The sequence below is a fragment of the Sarcophilus harrisii genome, chromosome 5 (assembly GCF_902635505.1).
Source record: "Sarcophilus harrisii chromosome 5, mSarHar1.11, whole genome shotgun sequence".
NCBI classification, from domain to species: domain Eukaryota; kingdom Metazoa; phylum Chordata; class Mammalia; order Dasyuromorphia; family Dasyuridae; genus Sarcophilus; species Sarcophilus harrisii.
Window position 1 is genome coordinate 17,486,332 of NC_045430.1, and position 12,704 is coordinate 17,499,035.

At 38.0% G+C, this 12,704-nt stretch overlaps 1 protein-coding gene across 1 annotated transcript in view; it reads left to right on the forward strand.

The window, feature by feature from the left end:
* The window catches only part of LARGE1 (LARGE xylosyl- and glucuronyltransferase 1), a 566,453-nt gene that overhangs the window by 277,975 nt on the left and 275,774 nt on the right, over window positions 1–12,704 (forward strand). The window contains exon 4 of the mRNA XM_003771101.4: window positions 8,119–8,201. Within this exon, the coding sequence (XP_003771149.1) occupies window positions 8,119–8,201 (83 nt within the window). The remainder of the gene's footprint in view (window positions 1–8,118; window positions 8,202–12,704) is intronic.

Genomic DNA, 12,704 nt, shown 5'->3' on the forward strand with positions numbered 1-12,704 from the left:
TTTAGCCTAATGACCATAGAACTGGAAGGAACATAGAAGTGCTTCTGTTTCTACCCCTTTATCTTACAAATAAGGAAACTGAGGCTCAGGGATGTTTCATGGATTGCCCAAAGTCTCACAAGAAGTCTCAAGATTTTGAGTCCATCTCCTTTGATTTTAGAATGCCTCAACATACCCTGGCTAGGAAAGTGGAGGAAGTTGGTCTTGTATTTGCAAAAAGAATTCCTAGAGTTTCAGAAAAAGACATTGGCTATTATTTATTCAAAGTTCCTCATTTTACAGATAAGGAAATTGAAATTCAGGAGAGTTTCTAGTTAATTGTTATTCTCTTTACTCTCTCTTTCTCTTTATTTCCCTGTCTCCATCCCTATCCAGAGTGACTGATAAAGGGCAAGATTCAGTTATTTGAGAAAGTTACCAATATTATTTTCTTGACTGTTTCAGAAACGGCGTCCACATCATTAACAGTTTTGGTGGATATCGTGACAGACACGTTTTGTTGAGCTTTCAGTTTTAAAATGTGCTTTTTGTCACAACCCTTTTCCATTCCCAAGCATCTAAGTAAACTAAATAGTATTTCTTCCTCCAAAGTTGGGCTCATCAGGGTGAAGGAATCTGCCCCAAGTCACATCTTTTGTAAAAAGTGGGAATCAGACCTATCTCCCTATTCATGACCATTTCCTTTCTCTTTCTATCTCCATTGATACCCATTGCCTATCCCTACTTTCTCCATTCATACCCCTTGCTTATCTCTACCCATCACTATCCATGCCCATTGCCTGGCTCCATTTAGATCTGCTCTCATAATTCCTTTCCATTAGAGAGAATGATATGATTACCACCAAGTAGGAAGCTGGGAGATGGCAAAGGAACCCAAGCTGCTACAGCTTTCCTCCTTGTTTCCATTTTCCTGGTCCTGATAATTATAGATATCTTTATCTGTAAAAACCATCTAAGCCCTTCTCTCTGAGAGACCCATTGTCCACCTGATACCTTTAATGCGTCCCTTCTCTCCATTCATAAAGCTCATTCTAGTGTAAGCTCTCAGCACCCCTCAACCACTCTATTGCAAGATCAATATTCAATCAGTCAACAAACATTTAATAAGCATGTTGCCCTCACTTGATGGGTCTGGGTTGGATGGTCCAAAATGGGTCACATCCAAAGCCCTGTCTAAGGGGTAATGAGTTCTCCAGTTAGCCTAAGCTCTCGCTTTTTTAAAAAGCTGTTCAGTTGATTTAAATCGCCTCCAGATTATATCTTTTACCAATAAATTTGTTTGCTCAGTAGGATTTGGCCTCGTGCTGCAGGCAATGCTAATAAAAAACAAGCAATCTCTGACTGTGTCCCCCATGCCTCTAACTAACCACACACTATTTTGATAACAGAATAGCTTTTTGATTTTTCCCCCTCTTTCTTCAAGGAATTCACATGGTTATTCAGTAATAGAAAGTAGGCTTTCCCTCTTGCTTATTTGGCCCCCACCACACCCCCTACTGTCATCAGCTGCCATTTTCCCTTTATATTTAGATTATTTGCACCTGCTATTAGGAAGCTGTTTGGGACACTGAAGCATAATGAAGAGGCTGGTAGGCTTGTAGTGAGGAATTTCTGGGTCCATATCTTGCCTCTGATCCTTAGCTAATTGTGTGATTCTGAGCAAGTCACTTAACATTACTGTTCCTCTAAAGTAACTCCTAAAATTTGAGAGTTGGAAGCAACCTCAGCAATCATCTTGCCCACTCGTGCCTAAAAGGAATCTCCAATATAAACAATTTTATAAGCACTGAGAGATTTTTAAGGAAGTCTGCCACTTCTGGAAGCATTCCTTTCTAGTTTGAGACAATTCTAATTGGTAGGAAGTTCTTGTTAACATCAAGCTTAAATTGGCTTCTTTGCATTTCCACCCATTCTTTTGGGTTCTTCCACATTTGGCCAAATGGACCAAGTCTTTTTCTTTTAATATAACAGCTTTTAAAATACTTGAAGGCATCAGTCATACTCTTCCTGAGTCTCCTTTTCTCCAAAATAAAGCTTTCTTGGTGCTTTCAATGAATAACCCAAAAGATCCCCAGTGGTAAAAGGATATCCCTGAAGATCCCCAGTGGTAAAAGGAGATCCCTGATGATCTCCAGTGGTAAAAGGTGTTCCCTGAAGATCTTCAGTGGTAAAAGGAGTTCCCTGAAGATCTCCAATGGTAAAAGGAGTTCCCTAAAGATCTCCAGTGGTAAAAAGGAGTTGCCGCACATTGAGTTTTCCATGATGACAAAATCATATTGTCTTTGTACATTCACTTTCATTGAGAAAATGTATACGTTGGCAGAAAGTGCTGGATGACCTGGAATCAGAACAGTGATGGAGTTTAAGAAGCAGTGAGATTCAATAGGAAATATGCTGGAATTGGAATCAAATCCCAACTATCACTTTGAAATGACTTTGAATATGTACCTTAAGATCATTGGACCTCAATTTCCTCACCTGTAAAATGAAGAATTTGGTTTCCAGTTCTTAATATATTATCCTATAATCCTGAGTTATATTTCCCATACTAGATGGGCAAGACACTTCACTTTTCTAAAGTTGGGTTCTTTATCTTATATAATTAAGGAACAAAACATTCTCACCATGTGCCTTTTAGGATGATGAGGGAGAAATGTATTCTGTCTTAAAGTGCTTTATGAAGCTTTTACTATTTATTCCTGATCACTTCACCCGCCCACATCCAGGGTTTAAATCTTAAGACGTCCATAAAATCTTGTGAATAACCCTCTCACCCAACATTTGAGAAAACTGCAGCTTCCCGAGGAGTTAAATTGAATGATCTCAATCCAGTTTTGACCCTAGTAGAAAGAAGAAGTGGCTTGGAATTTAATTCTCCAAACATAATGATTTGGATAGCATTTCCCATCCTTTGAAGGGACAAATTGCCTCTTTTAAAAATAAATCTTTATTGATCCCATATACCCCTCCCTCCAATCATCCTTTAAATCATTGTTTTTTTAAAGAGTGGGCAAATTCATCAAAATTAAGCAACACATCAAAAACCCTGACATTATATGCAGTATTTGATACCCATAGTCCTTTACCTCTGCCAAGATGAAGGGTTGGTCCCTTCTTATATCTCTTCTTTGGGGCCAGCTTGATTGTTATAATTTCATACTATTGTTTTGATTATTTTGTTCTTCTTTTTACATCATTGAGGTCATTTTAAATGTTGTTTTTTGTTTTGCTCCTTTACTTTTCATTGGTTTATGTGATTTTATGCTTCTCTAGTTTATCATATTCATCATTTCTCACAACACTGAGAAATCCCCTTCATGTGCCACAATTTGTTTAGCTGATTCCTCATGCCATCAATAGATATCAACTTTCTTCCCAAGTTTTTGCTGTCATAAAAAGTGATGCTATAAATATTTCGGTAGATAGGAATCTTTTTGTTGTTGTTCATTCCTTAAAATATATGTCTAGCAGTGGAATCGCCAGGTCAGAGGATATCAATATTTCTATCACATTTTTCATATAATTTCATATCGTAAACCACCTCTATTTCCAGAAATCAGGAAAAAAATGCTCTGTGAATCTTGGATAGTGGCTACTTTGGGAAAATTGAAGCATGATATAGTGGGATTAGAGTCAAATCACAGGATCAGTTCCTGCCTCAGAAACGTGGCCAGCTGTCTTCTCTCCTCAGTTTCTTTATCTGTACAATGGGAATGGAAAGAGTTGGCTTCCAGATTAAATCTATAACCTTATAAAACTGGTAATCAATAAGAAATATTACAAGAGAGGAAGAAAGCCTAAGTTATAAAGAAATAAGAAAAATAAAGAATTCTACAATATATTTTCTAGAGACTCCACAAGATTTTTCTGTGCCCTAGAGAATCGGCCTTGAGAGAATTATCCTTCTTTCATTGAGCAGCCTTTCTCATCTTACAGAAGCCTAGGGAGATAAGCAATTGTAATGTCAGCAGAACAAGAGTTCCTTGAAGAGGATCACTTCCCCTGGCCCTTGTCTGATGTGAGGTGTCTTCAGAGGTGTTGGAGGAGGAATTATCACAGGAGGCTTCAGAAACCCTGACATCCTCCAAAGTAGCCATTGGGATGGCAGCGGCTTCTCTTTAGTTACAAGAGAAATGTATTGGTTTTATCCCTACTGTGTGCAGAGTATTGGCTGAGCCATTAGGCTGCCATCTGCTTCTCTTAAGTTACGACAGAAATGTATTAGTTATATCCCTACTATGTGCAGAGTATTGGCTGAGCCATTAGGCTGCCATCTGCTTCTCTTAAGTTACGACAGAAATGTATTAGTTATATCCCTACTATGTGCAGAGTATTGGCTGAGCCATTAGGATGCCATCTGCTTCTCTTAAATTACAACAGAAATGTGTTAGTTATATCCCTACTGTGCAGAGTATAGGGTAACCCATTAGCATGTTATCTGCTTGTCTTAAATTACAACAAATATATTACACTATTACCTGAGAAGTCCATTAAAGAATTGTAAAATAAAATTAAGATCATAGTACCCTGGACCTAGAGCCATCCAATCTAACCCTTTCATTTCACTGATGAGGAAAATAAAACCCAGGAAGCTGTGTCTTTGTGGTATCACAGCTAGAAGAGACCACATTAAACCTAATTTCCTTAATCAACAAGTGCGGTCCAGGGAATTGATGTGTTCGAGCCCCGCAGATTACAGTATATGAGATAGGATTTAGACTCTGGTCTAAGACTTTCGTATTCTGCTGCCTCTATAAAACATCTCAGTCACATTGAAAATAATCCTTATCCACTGATGGCAACCCCAAGCTCCGGTGGTGATGCAATTCCTGTGCCCTTGAATAATAATTTTAAATGATTTTATTAATAATTAATATATTATATATATAAATAATATAATAAATAATAATTAAATAAATTAATTTAACTATGTTGATCTTCATCTGTAAAGTAATGGTTATAGGATGGTCAACTTCTGAGGACTTTTAGAGAGAGTCTTTAATTCGTGATTCCATAACTATATAATTTATTGCTATTGTGTGCTAGACTTTGAACTTCCTCTTCTAGCTTCCGTTATAGGATCTAACACACAGTAACACTCAGCCAATACAGCTTCCTCAAGAGACGGGGAAACTGAGCATCAGAGCATAAACCTGTACTCCTCACATCCACACAGGAAGAAATAGTCACATCAACACTTAGCCAAGGAATTCTCCATCCCCCTGACTTTTTTCAGGAACCCACAAAATGGCACTGCCTCTGTGATTAACTTAATTGACTAAGATGGTTTCATTTGCTGGGGTAGTAGTGCCTTGTCAATATGGCATCCTTTGATGAATGTATTCATAGAAGCAGGTGTATGGATGAAACTAAAGAGATTGGAGGAATTATGTAAAGTGTTTAAAAATCCACACTCATTCCAGTAGTTAATGTGCTCATTTAAAGTGTTCCTTAAGCCTGGAACCAAGGCAACATTGGCAATCTCTGAAGCTTCACATTTGAATTGTTGTTATGGGTAAGAGTTGTCCTTGGCAGATACCTTTTTACTGCTCTGCTTCAGAATTTTGGCAAAGTCCCCTTTTATTGAGTACTTAGTCATCTAGGTTGTTATCTAAATGGTCAATGCTACACTTGTATTCCAATATCTCCCCCAAAGAAAAATTGCAGGTATTATGGAAGGTTTCAGAGTCTCAGGCTTCCATTTTGGAAACTCACCAGATCCATGATCTCCTGCTCGGGGCTCCCATCATTAGTCCAGTCATTAAATTGATCAGCAAGTCATATTAAATGTGTTTACTGGGGGCCAGGTATCGTACTGGATGCTAGGGATACAAAACAAAGACAATTTTTATATTCGATCTTTTGCTGGCTTGGAGGAAGATCATCTACATATATATACATACACACACATGTATAGCTATACCTGTCTTTATTCACATCTCTATATATCTATGTCTCTGTATGTATATATGTGTATATATATATATGTATATGTGATTGTTTCTATTTACATGTGTGTGTATGCTGTTTAATAAATAGTTCAGGGGCAGTTAGATAGTATTGTGAATCAAGCTGTGAACCTAAGGTCAGGAAGATCTGCATTCAAATCCAGGCTCAGACAGATAATAGTTGGAGTAAATCACTTAATTTTTGTTTGTCTCAGTTTCCTTGTGTGTAAACTGATGATAGTAATAGCACTGACCTCCTCGGGTGGTTGTGAGAAAATCACTTTATCTCTGTTTGTCTCAGTTTCCTCATGTGTAAACTGAGGATAGTAATAGCACTGACCTTCTCAGGTGGTTGTATCAGATAAGATAATAAGTGTAAAGTGCTTAGGACAGACATTGACACATAGTAAAACTACATAAATATTAGCTACTAAATATTAAGTATTTAATATGAAAAAGGCACTGTGCTAGACAATGGGAATACTATAACAGAAGTGAAACAATCCCTGCCCTCATGGAGCTTCCATTCTAACAGAGGAGGCAAATAATTCATATATAAGGTATACAGAATTATGATAAAAAGAATAAATAAGAGCTCATCAACAAATGCAAGGTAGTTAAAGGAATAGGACACTGACAGTTGTGGAAATAAGAAAAGATCTTGTTTTAGTATAAATCCAAGCTCCTCCTTGCCTTTCCATCCTTGGCTGTTCTTCTTATGCTTTTCTACTAGTCTCCCATTGAAAATCTGTCCAACATGTCCTCTAATTGTTTTTTATTGTTTAAAGAGAGATCAGAGATGACAGTTAGGGTCCATCTAATCCAGTGCATGCCTGCAGAAGTGTTTCTTCCCATTCCAACAAGAGGTCAGCCTGCTTTTGTTTAAATGTTCCCATTGAGGGAGAAGCCTGAAGAGTCTCCCAGTCACCTTTTGGATATTAGAGCAAGCCTTGGACCAAGCATCCTTCCACCATGACTGGCCATAGCTCTTGTAACATACACACAAGCTTTTAAATGAGATCTTTTTCATAACTTCCATGTGCCCAAATCATCTCCTGTAATGTGCCGCACCCTACTAACACCACTTGTCTGACTCTCCTTTGCCACGTTGGTCACCTTCTTTTAGGTCTTGGCGCCCATCAACACTTTTAATGGCCTTCAGCCTTCGGGCAATGACGATGGCCCTTTTTGGCCACCTGAGCATTAGACTCTTATATGATCAGGGTATTACATTATTTGTAGACACAGAGTAATAGTGGGAGAACAGTGTTCTAAAAATGGGATCTTAGAAGTTTGGGACCATTCAAAGTTCTGCATAATTCTCGAAATTTGCTTGGTTTCTTCAGAGGCAGAAAAGACAAAGTACTTGGGAGGGAGGGTACTAGCCATCAGGAAAAATGAAACTAGCCTTCATTTAAGATGGGGAACATGAAGAAAGAAACTGAATTTTAGAAAGGTATAGTAACTTAATTTGCCCAGTCTCCCAGGATATAATTAATGGCAGAATCATGACTAAAACTCAAGATCTCTGACAAGCCTTTTCTCACAAGACAAACCCTCTTTCTGATCCATCATATTTTTTTAGAAGACTAAACTGGAAAAAACGATGTGGTCTCTTCTAACTATAAAAATATCCTAATCTGGAGATGACTTGGCTGAGTTATAGGGTCCATTTCCATTTTTTTCTTTGTACCCTGATCCAGTCTTCTTTCATCCCAGACAGATTAAAATCTATTTTATTTGCATTCACCAGGAAGATGATCCCCTGCCAGACGCCCATTCGGCTGTCTAATGGATCTGGTTAACAGTGAATCTTCTGTCCCAGTGGATATTCATTACCACTGTCCTCTTGTCAATTGCTTTTGGCTCCAGGCATGTGGGCAAGTGACTTTCTGCTAGCCTGTTGTAGCTAATCAGCATTGTCCCTGCTATACATAAAATGTAATTTAGAAGGATTGTAATGGCTTCCAAATGATGATGGTGCCATAACCCAATTAAAATGGTTTTAATAAAACTGTCTCGAGCCGGCATAAACAGCTGCAAACTGTGCCCCATGTTTTCTAATGACCCCCGGAATGAGTGGGAGCAATTTATCTTTCTCTTGAGTGATGAGGCGCTGGGAAAAGTCCTTCATTCGGTCTAAATCATCTTGTTCTCTTCTTCTCCCCAGACAATCCACGTCGCCATTGTCTGCGCTGGGTACAACGCCAGTCGAGATGTCGTCACTTTGGTCAAGTCTGTCTTATTTCATAGGTAAAGAAATGTTTTCCCATCTTTGGGTTGGGATTAATTTGAGGAATGATTTAAATGTGCCCTAGGGGAGAGGAGCAGATTTAAATGAGCAGACATAAAATCCTCAAAACCATTTAGAAAGGTGGGCAATGTCTAACTTGTTCATAGGAGGTAACCATTCTAGAAGCCCAGAGGCTATTCTAGGAAAGGTTCAGTTGAAGGAATTGGAGTTTGTTTAGGTTGGAGAAGAGAATATCTAGTGGGGACATATTAACTATTGCCAAGTATTTCAGACTGCCATAGAGAAGAAGGGTTCCACTTGTTCTTTTCTAAGGCAGACTCTGGCTTGATGGAAGGAAAATCTCCCTAACCATTAAACCTTTCTAGAAGTGGAACAGGAGTATTTGCACAGGGGCTGCATGACCTTTTTTTTTTAATTGAGGGATGCTCCAAAGGAATTCCTTTTCAACTATGGAAAGGAGAGGGTCTCTGTAGCTTTCACATCAAGGAGATTCAGAAGTCAATGTGGAACACATGTAAGCTTGGTTATTAATATTTGAATACAAGGATGGTTCAGTTTACCTAAAGAGGTAACAGTAGATCTGTTACTTAGTACCTGGGTGATTTGAGGCAAGCCATTGGCCTCTCTGGTCTTTGTTTCCTTATTTATCAAATGCAGGGCTTAGACCAAGTGAGCTATAAGTTTCTTTTCATCCCTAAAACAAATGGACCCAAGATCCTCACCTGGACAGTCACAGGTATTAACAAATTCAACCTCAATTGATTTGCAAATTCAATTGGTTTCAGTGAGCAAGAACTGAAAGATCCAAGAGATCATGAAATCATGGATCAGTAATCACTGGTGGGGGATAAATAAGACTGATATTTTTCTTTTGGCTGAAATCCTCCTTCCATATAGCTTGAAGAAGCAATGCCTCTCTTGGGAGAAAAATAATAATAATAGATCAATTTCTATAAAATTTGCCTTTGAACTGGCTGACCTTCAAGCCTAAAATGCCCTTTTTCTTCACCTTGGCTTTTCAGGATTTTTGCTTGCTTTCCTTTAAACTTAAAACCTTCCTTCAAGAACTTTTTCCTAACCTTTCCCTGTTACTAATACCTTAGCATCTAAGGTTACCTTCCATAAGTATTCCTTCCCATCTAAGGTTACCTTCCATAAGTATTCCTTCCCATCTAAGGTTACCTTCCATAAGTATTTCTTGCCATCTAAAATTACTTTCTATATAGGTTCCATACTTTCCATAAAGGTTACCTTTATACTTTTGGGGGTAGATAGAATTGGGGGATGGATACCATTTTTCCCTCTTGGAATATAAACTCCCCGAGACCAAGAAATGTTTTTGGTTTTGCTCATATTTTTTGTATTTAAAGCATTCAGCAAAATTCTTGACACATTGAGGTCAAACCTGATTTTTCATCTGTCTGTAGTTGGTTTCCCAAGGAGTAGGAATAGGAAAGGAGGGGGAGAATATCAGAGCTGAACATGATTTCATCTCTATAGGGAGTTCCTATTGAAGAAACTTCCTCCCCTTGTGAAGAGTATCGATTGTTATGGCTCGTCGACTTAGATAAACATCTAGAGTATTGAGAATCTAAGTGACTTACCCAGGATGGTTCCACATCAAAAACTATCATTTTAGCAGTGGGAATGGTATTAAGGAAACAGTATAATCATGTGATTTTCTGTTGCCCCTAAGGATTTCTGACTTGCTGGGAAAAGTTGCCTCTCCCATGAGAATGAGAGTTCCTTGAAGGCCAGAACTCTCTTTTTGTTCCCTTTATAGGGGCTTAGCAAGTTTTTTTTTAAACATATCATAAATGCTTATTAATGCTTTACTTACTTATTCCATCATTAATTCATATGTCAGAAACTAGATTTGAACTCAGGTGTTCATTATTTAGAGACTGGATGTCTAGTTCCTGTGCCATTCTGTCCCATTTAACAGCTGAGAAACTGAGGTTCAGAGATATTAAGTGATTATCCCTGATTCACAGGTGGACTTGAACCCAAGTCTTACTAATTTAGAGACACATTCAGTATGAACTATTCTACCTCTCCTCCTCTCAGAAGCTATCCATTCCAGCTCAAATATAGTCCTTTACAAAGCTTTATTGAAGATTTAAGATGCAAAATTTATAAGAGGTGCTGTGTATTTTAGGTACTAAGAATGTAAAGGTGAACAACAAAAATCAGCTACCTTCCTCAAATGGAAGAGTAGTGAGCTCCCCATCACTGGAATTATTTGAGATTCAGCCAAAACAAAACAACAACAACAACAACAACAAAAAAAACTCGTCGAGTGTCATAAAGATTTTTGCTCTAGGTAATGTGTTAGACAAAATGACCTCGAGTCCCTTCCAGCTCTATGATTATATGAACTGATTAACTTAATAGATCAAGGTGATCGTGTATGGGTGAGAGAAGAAAGCAAAGAGAATTGGAAACTTCTCTTGCACAGCCAAGCGAGGCTATAAATAGTCAAACTACATTTCAGACACATTCAGGGATTAACTAATACGTGATTATAAAGTACTTTGCCAAATGAATATCTTCCTAATGCTAAATAATAATATAATAGTAGCCGTGCAAGATGCCTCTTTAGGGTCTATTTGCTAATTATGGTAATTACATTCATTTTCAGATGAGGTTTTCCCCAAATCTTCAGTCATGACCTGCTTTGTTGTCTTAAATAATTTTCATTTCTCGAAGATGCCTGGATGAAATAGCCATAGAGAATATTAAAAAGAAGGGACAGATTTGATTTGAAAGTCAATTTGAGGGCTAGAGTATGAATTCAAAGTTTCTTCTTTCTCCCTGACCTGTGGTCCCCAATTCTTTTCAGTGAGAATTGAATGCTCGGGTCCTGATTTCTCATGTTAGATAAGACAAAGAGAAGCCGAGAGGGTAAAAAATAATTGAACCAAAATCACAGGGGCACTAGGTAGCCATCAGTAAGTATTTAAGGAGTATTAGTATTAAGTATTAGTAAGTAATCAGTAAGTATTTTTTTTTGAATGAGGCAATTGGGGTTAAGTGACTTGCCCAGGGTCACACAGCTAGGACGTGAGATCAGATTTGAACTCAGGTCCTCCTGGCTTCAGGGCTGGTGCTCTATCCACTGCATCACCTAGCTGCCCCTGACATCAGTAAGTATTAAGGAACTGCTCTGAATGAAACTGGCCCCTGCTTTCAAGGTGATTGAATTCTGTTGGACAGAGACAACGTGACCATGTGTATGTTGTTCAAAGCTGGTTCAAAGCAAAATCAGGATATTTGATTCCAAATCTATTTCTTTATCCTCTAAACCCTAGTTTTTTAAATTGTGATTCTCAACTCCAGAGGGGATTAATAAATGAATGGGGGGGAATTGTGAAATTATAATTTATCAGTAAATGTTGGTTTTGTGTACCTATTTTATATTAATCATGAGTGGAAAAAGTTTAAGATGCCATGGTCTTTATCCTAGTGATTTCATGATGAGGCAGATTATACTGATGGGGCAGGAGAACATTTGTATTTGGAATCAAAGGATCTGAATTGAAATCCTAGCTGTCACTTCTGTGATGGAGAACACATTTCTTATCACTTCACCTCAGTTTCCTCCTGGGAAGGTGGTTGATTAGATTCCTGCTGAAGGGAAGTCTCTTCTGGGCCTATTTTTAAATTGAAATAAAATTACCCCCCGTGTATATCAAGAGCCATAAAATTACTTTATATTCATCTGACCAAATGGCTCCAAGTGTCAAGATGGTTGACTACCTTTCTGCTTTGTTAATGCATTCGCAAATAACTCCTCTCCTTGGTAGGGAAAAATGGAATTTCACATGGTGTTATTGTTATTCAGTCATTTTAGCCACGTCTGACTCTCTGTGACGCTATTTTGAGATTTTTTGGGGGCAAAGATACTGCAATGATTTTGCCATTGCCTTCTCCAGCTCATTTTACAGATGAAGAAACTGAGACAAATAGCGTTAAATGACTTGCTTAGGATTACATAGCTAGTAAATGATTGACATGAAATTTTAACTTGGATCCTCCTGACTCAGGGCCAAATGCTCTATCCACTATTAAAGCTAAATGAAAACAAAGGAGGCTTTATGGTAAGATGGAAAGTACATTGGCTCTGGGGTTTAGGGATCTGGGTTCAAATCCTACTTCTTATATTTCCCTGGGACTCAATTTCCTTATCTATATTATGAAAGAAAGACAAAAATAAGGTGGCCTCTGGCCTAAATCTAAGGTCCCATCCAACTTAATATCTCTGATTGTATTTCAAGCTATTCACCTCCTTCGAAGGAAGATGAGCTAGCAGACAAAGTGTTAATGTTTTTGTGTATGTGTGCAAAAGTGCTGTGATCACAGATATGTTGGCTCTATTCTCAAAGATAAATGAAAATGTTACTCCCTTCTGGTTTTCTTTTAATAAATGTTTATTGATTGATTAGCTGATTGATTGATTTGGGACTTCAAGTTATATAGCCCCATCAAGGCAGTCACCGTAA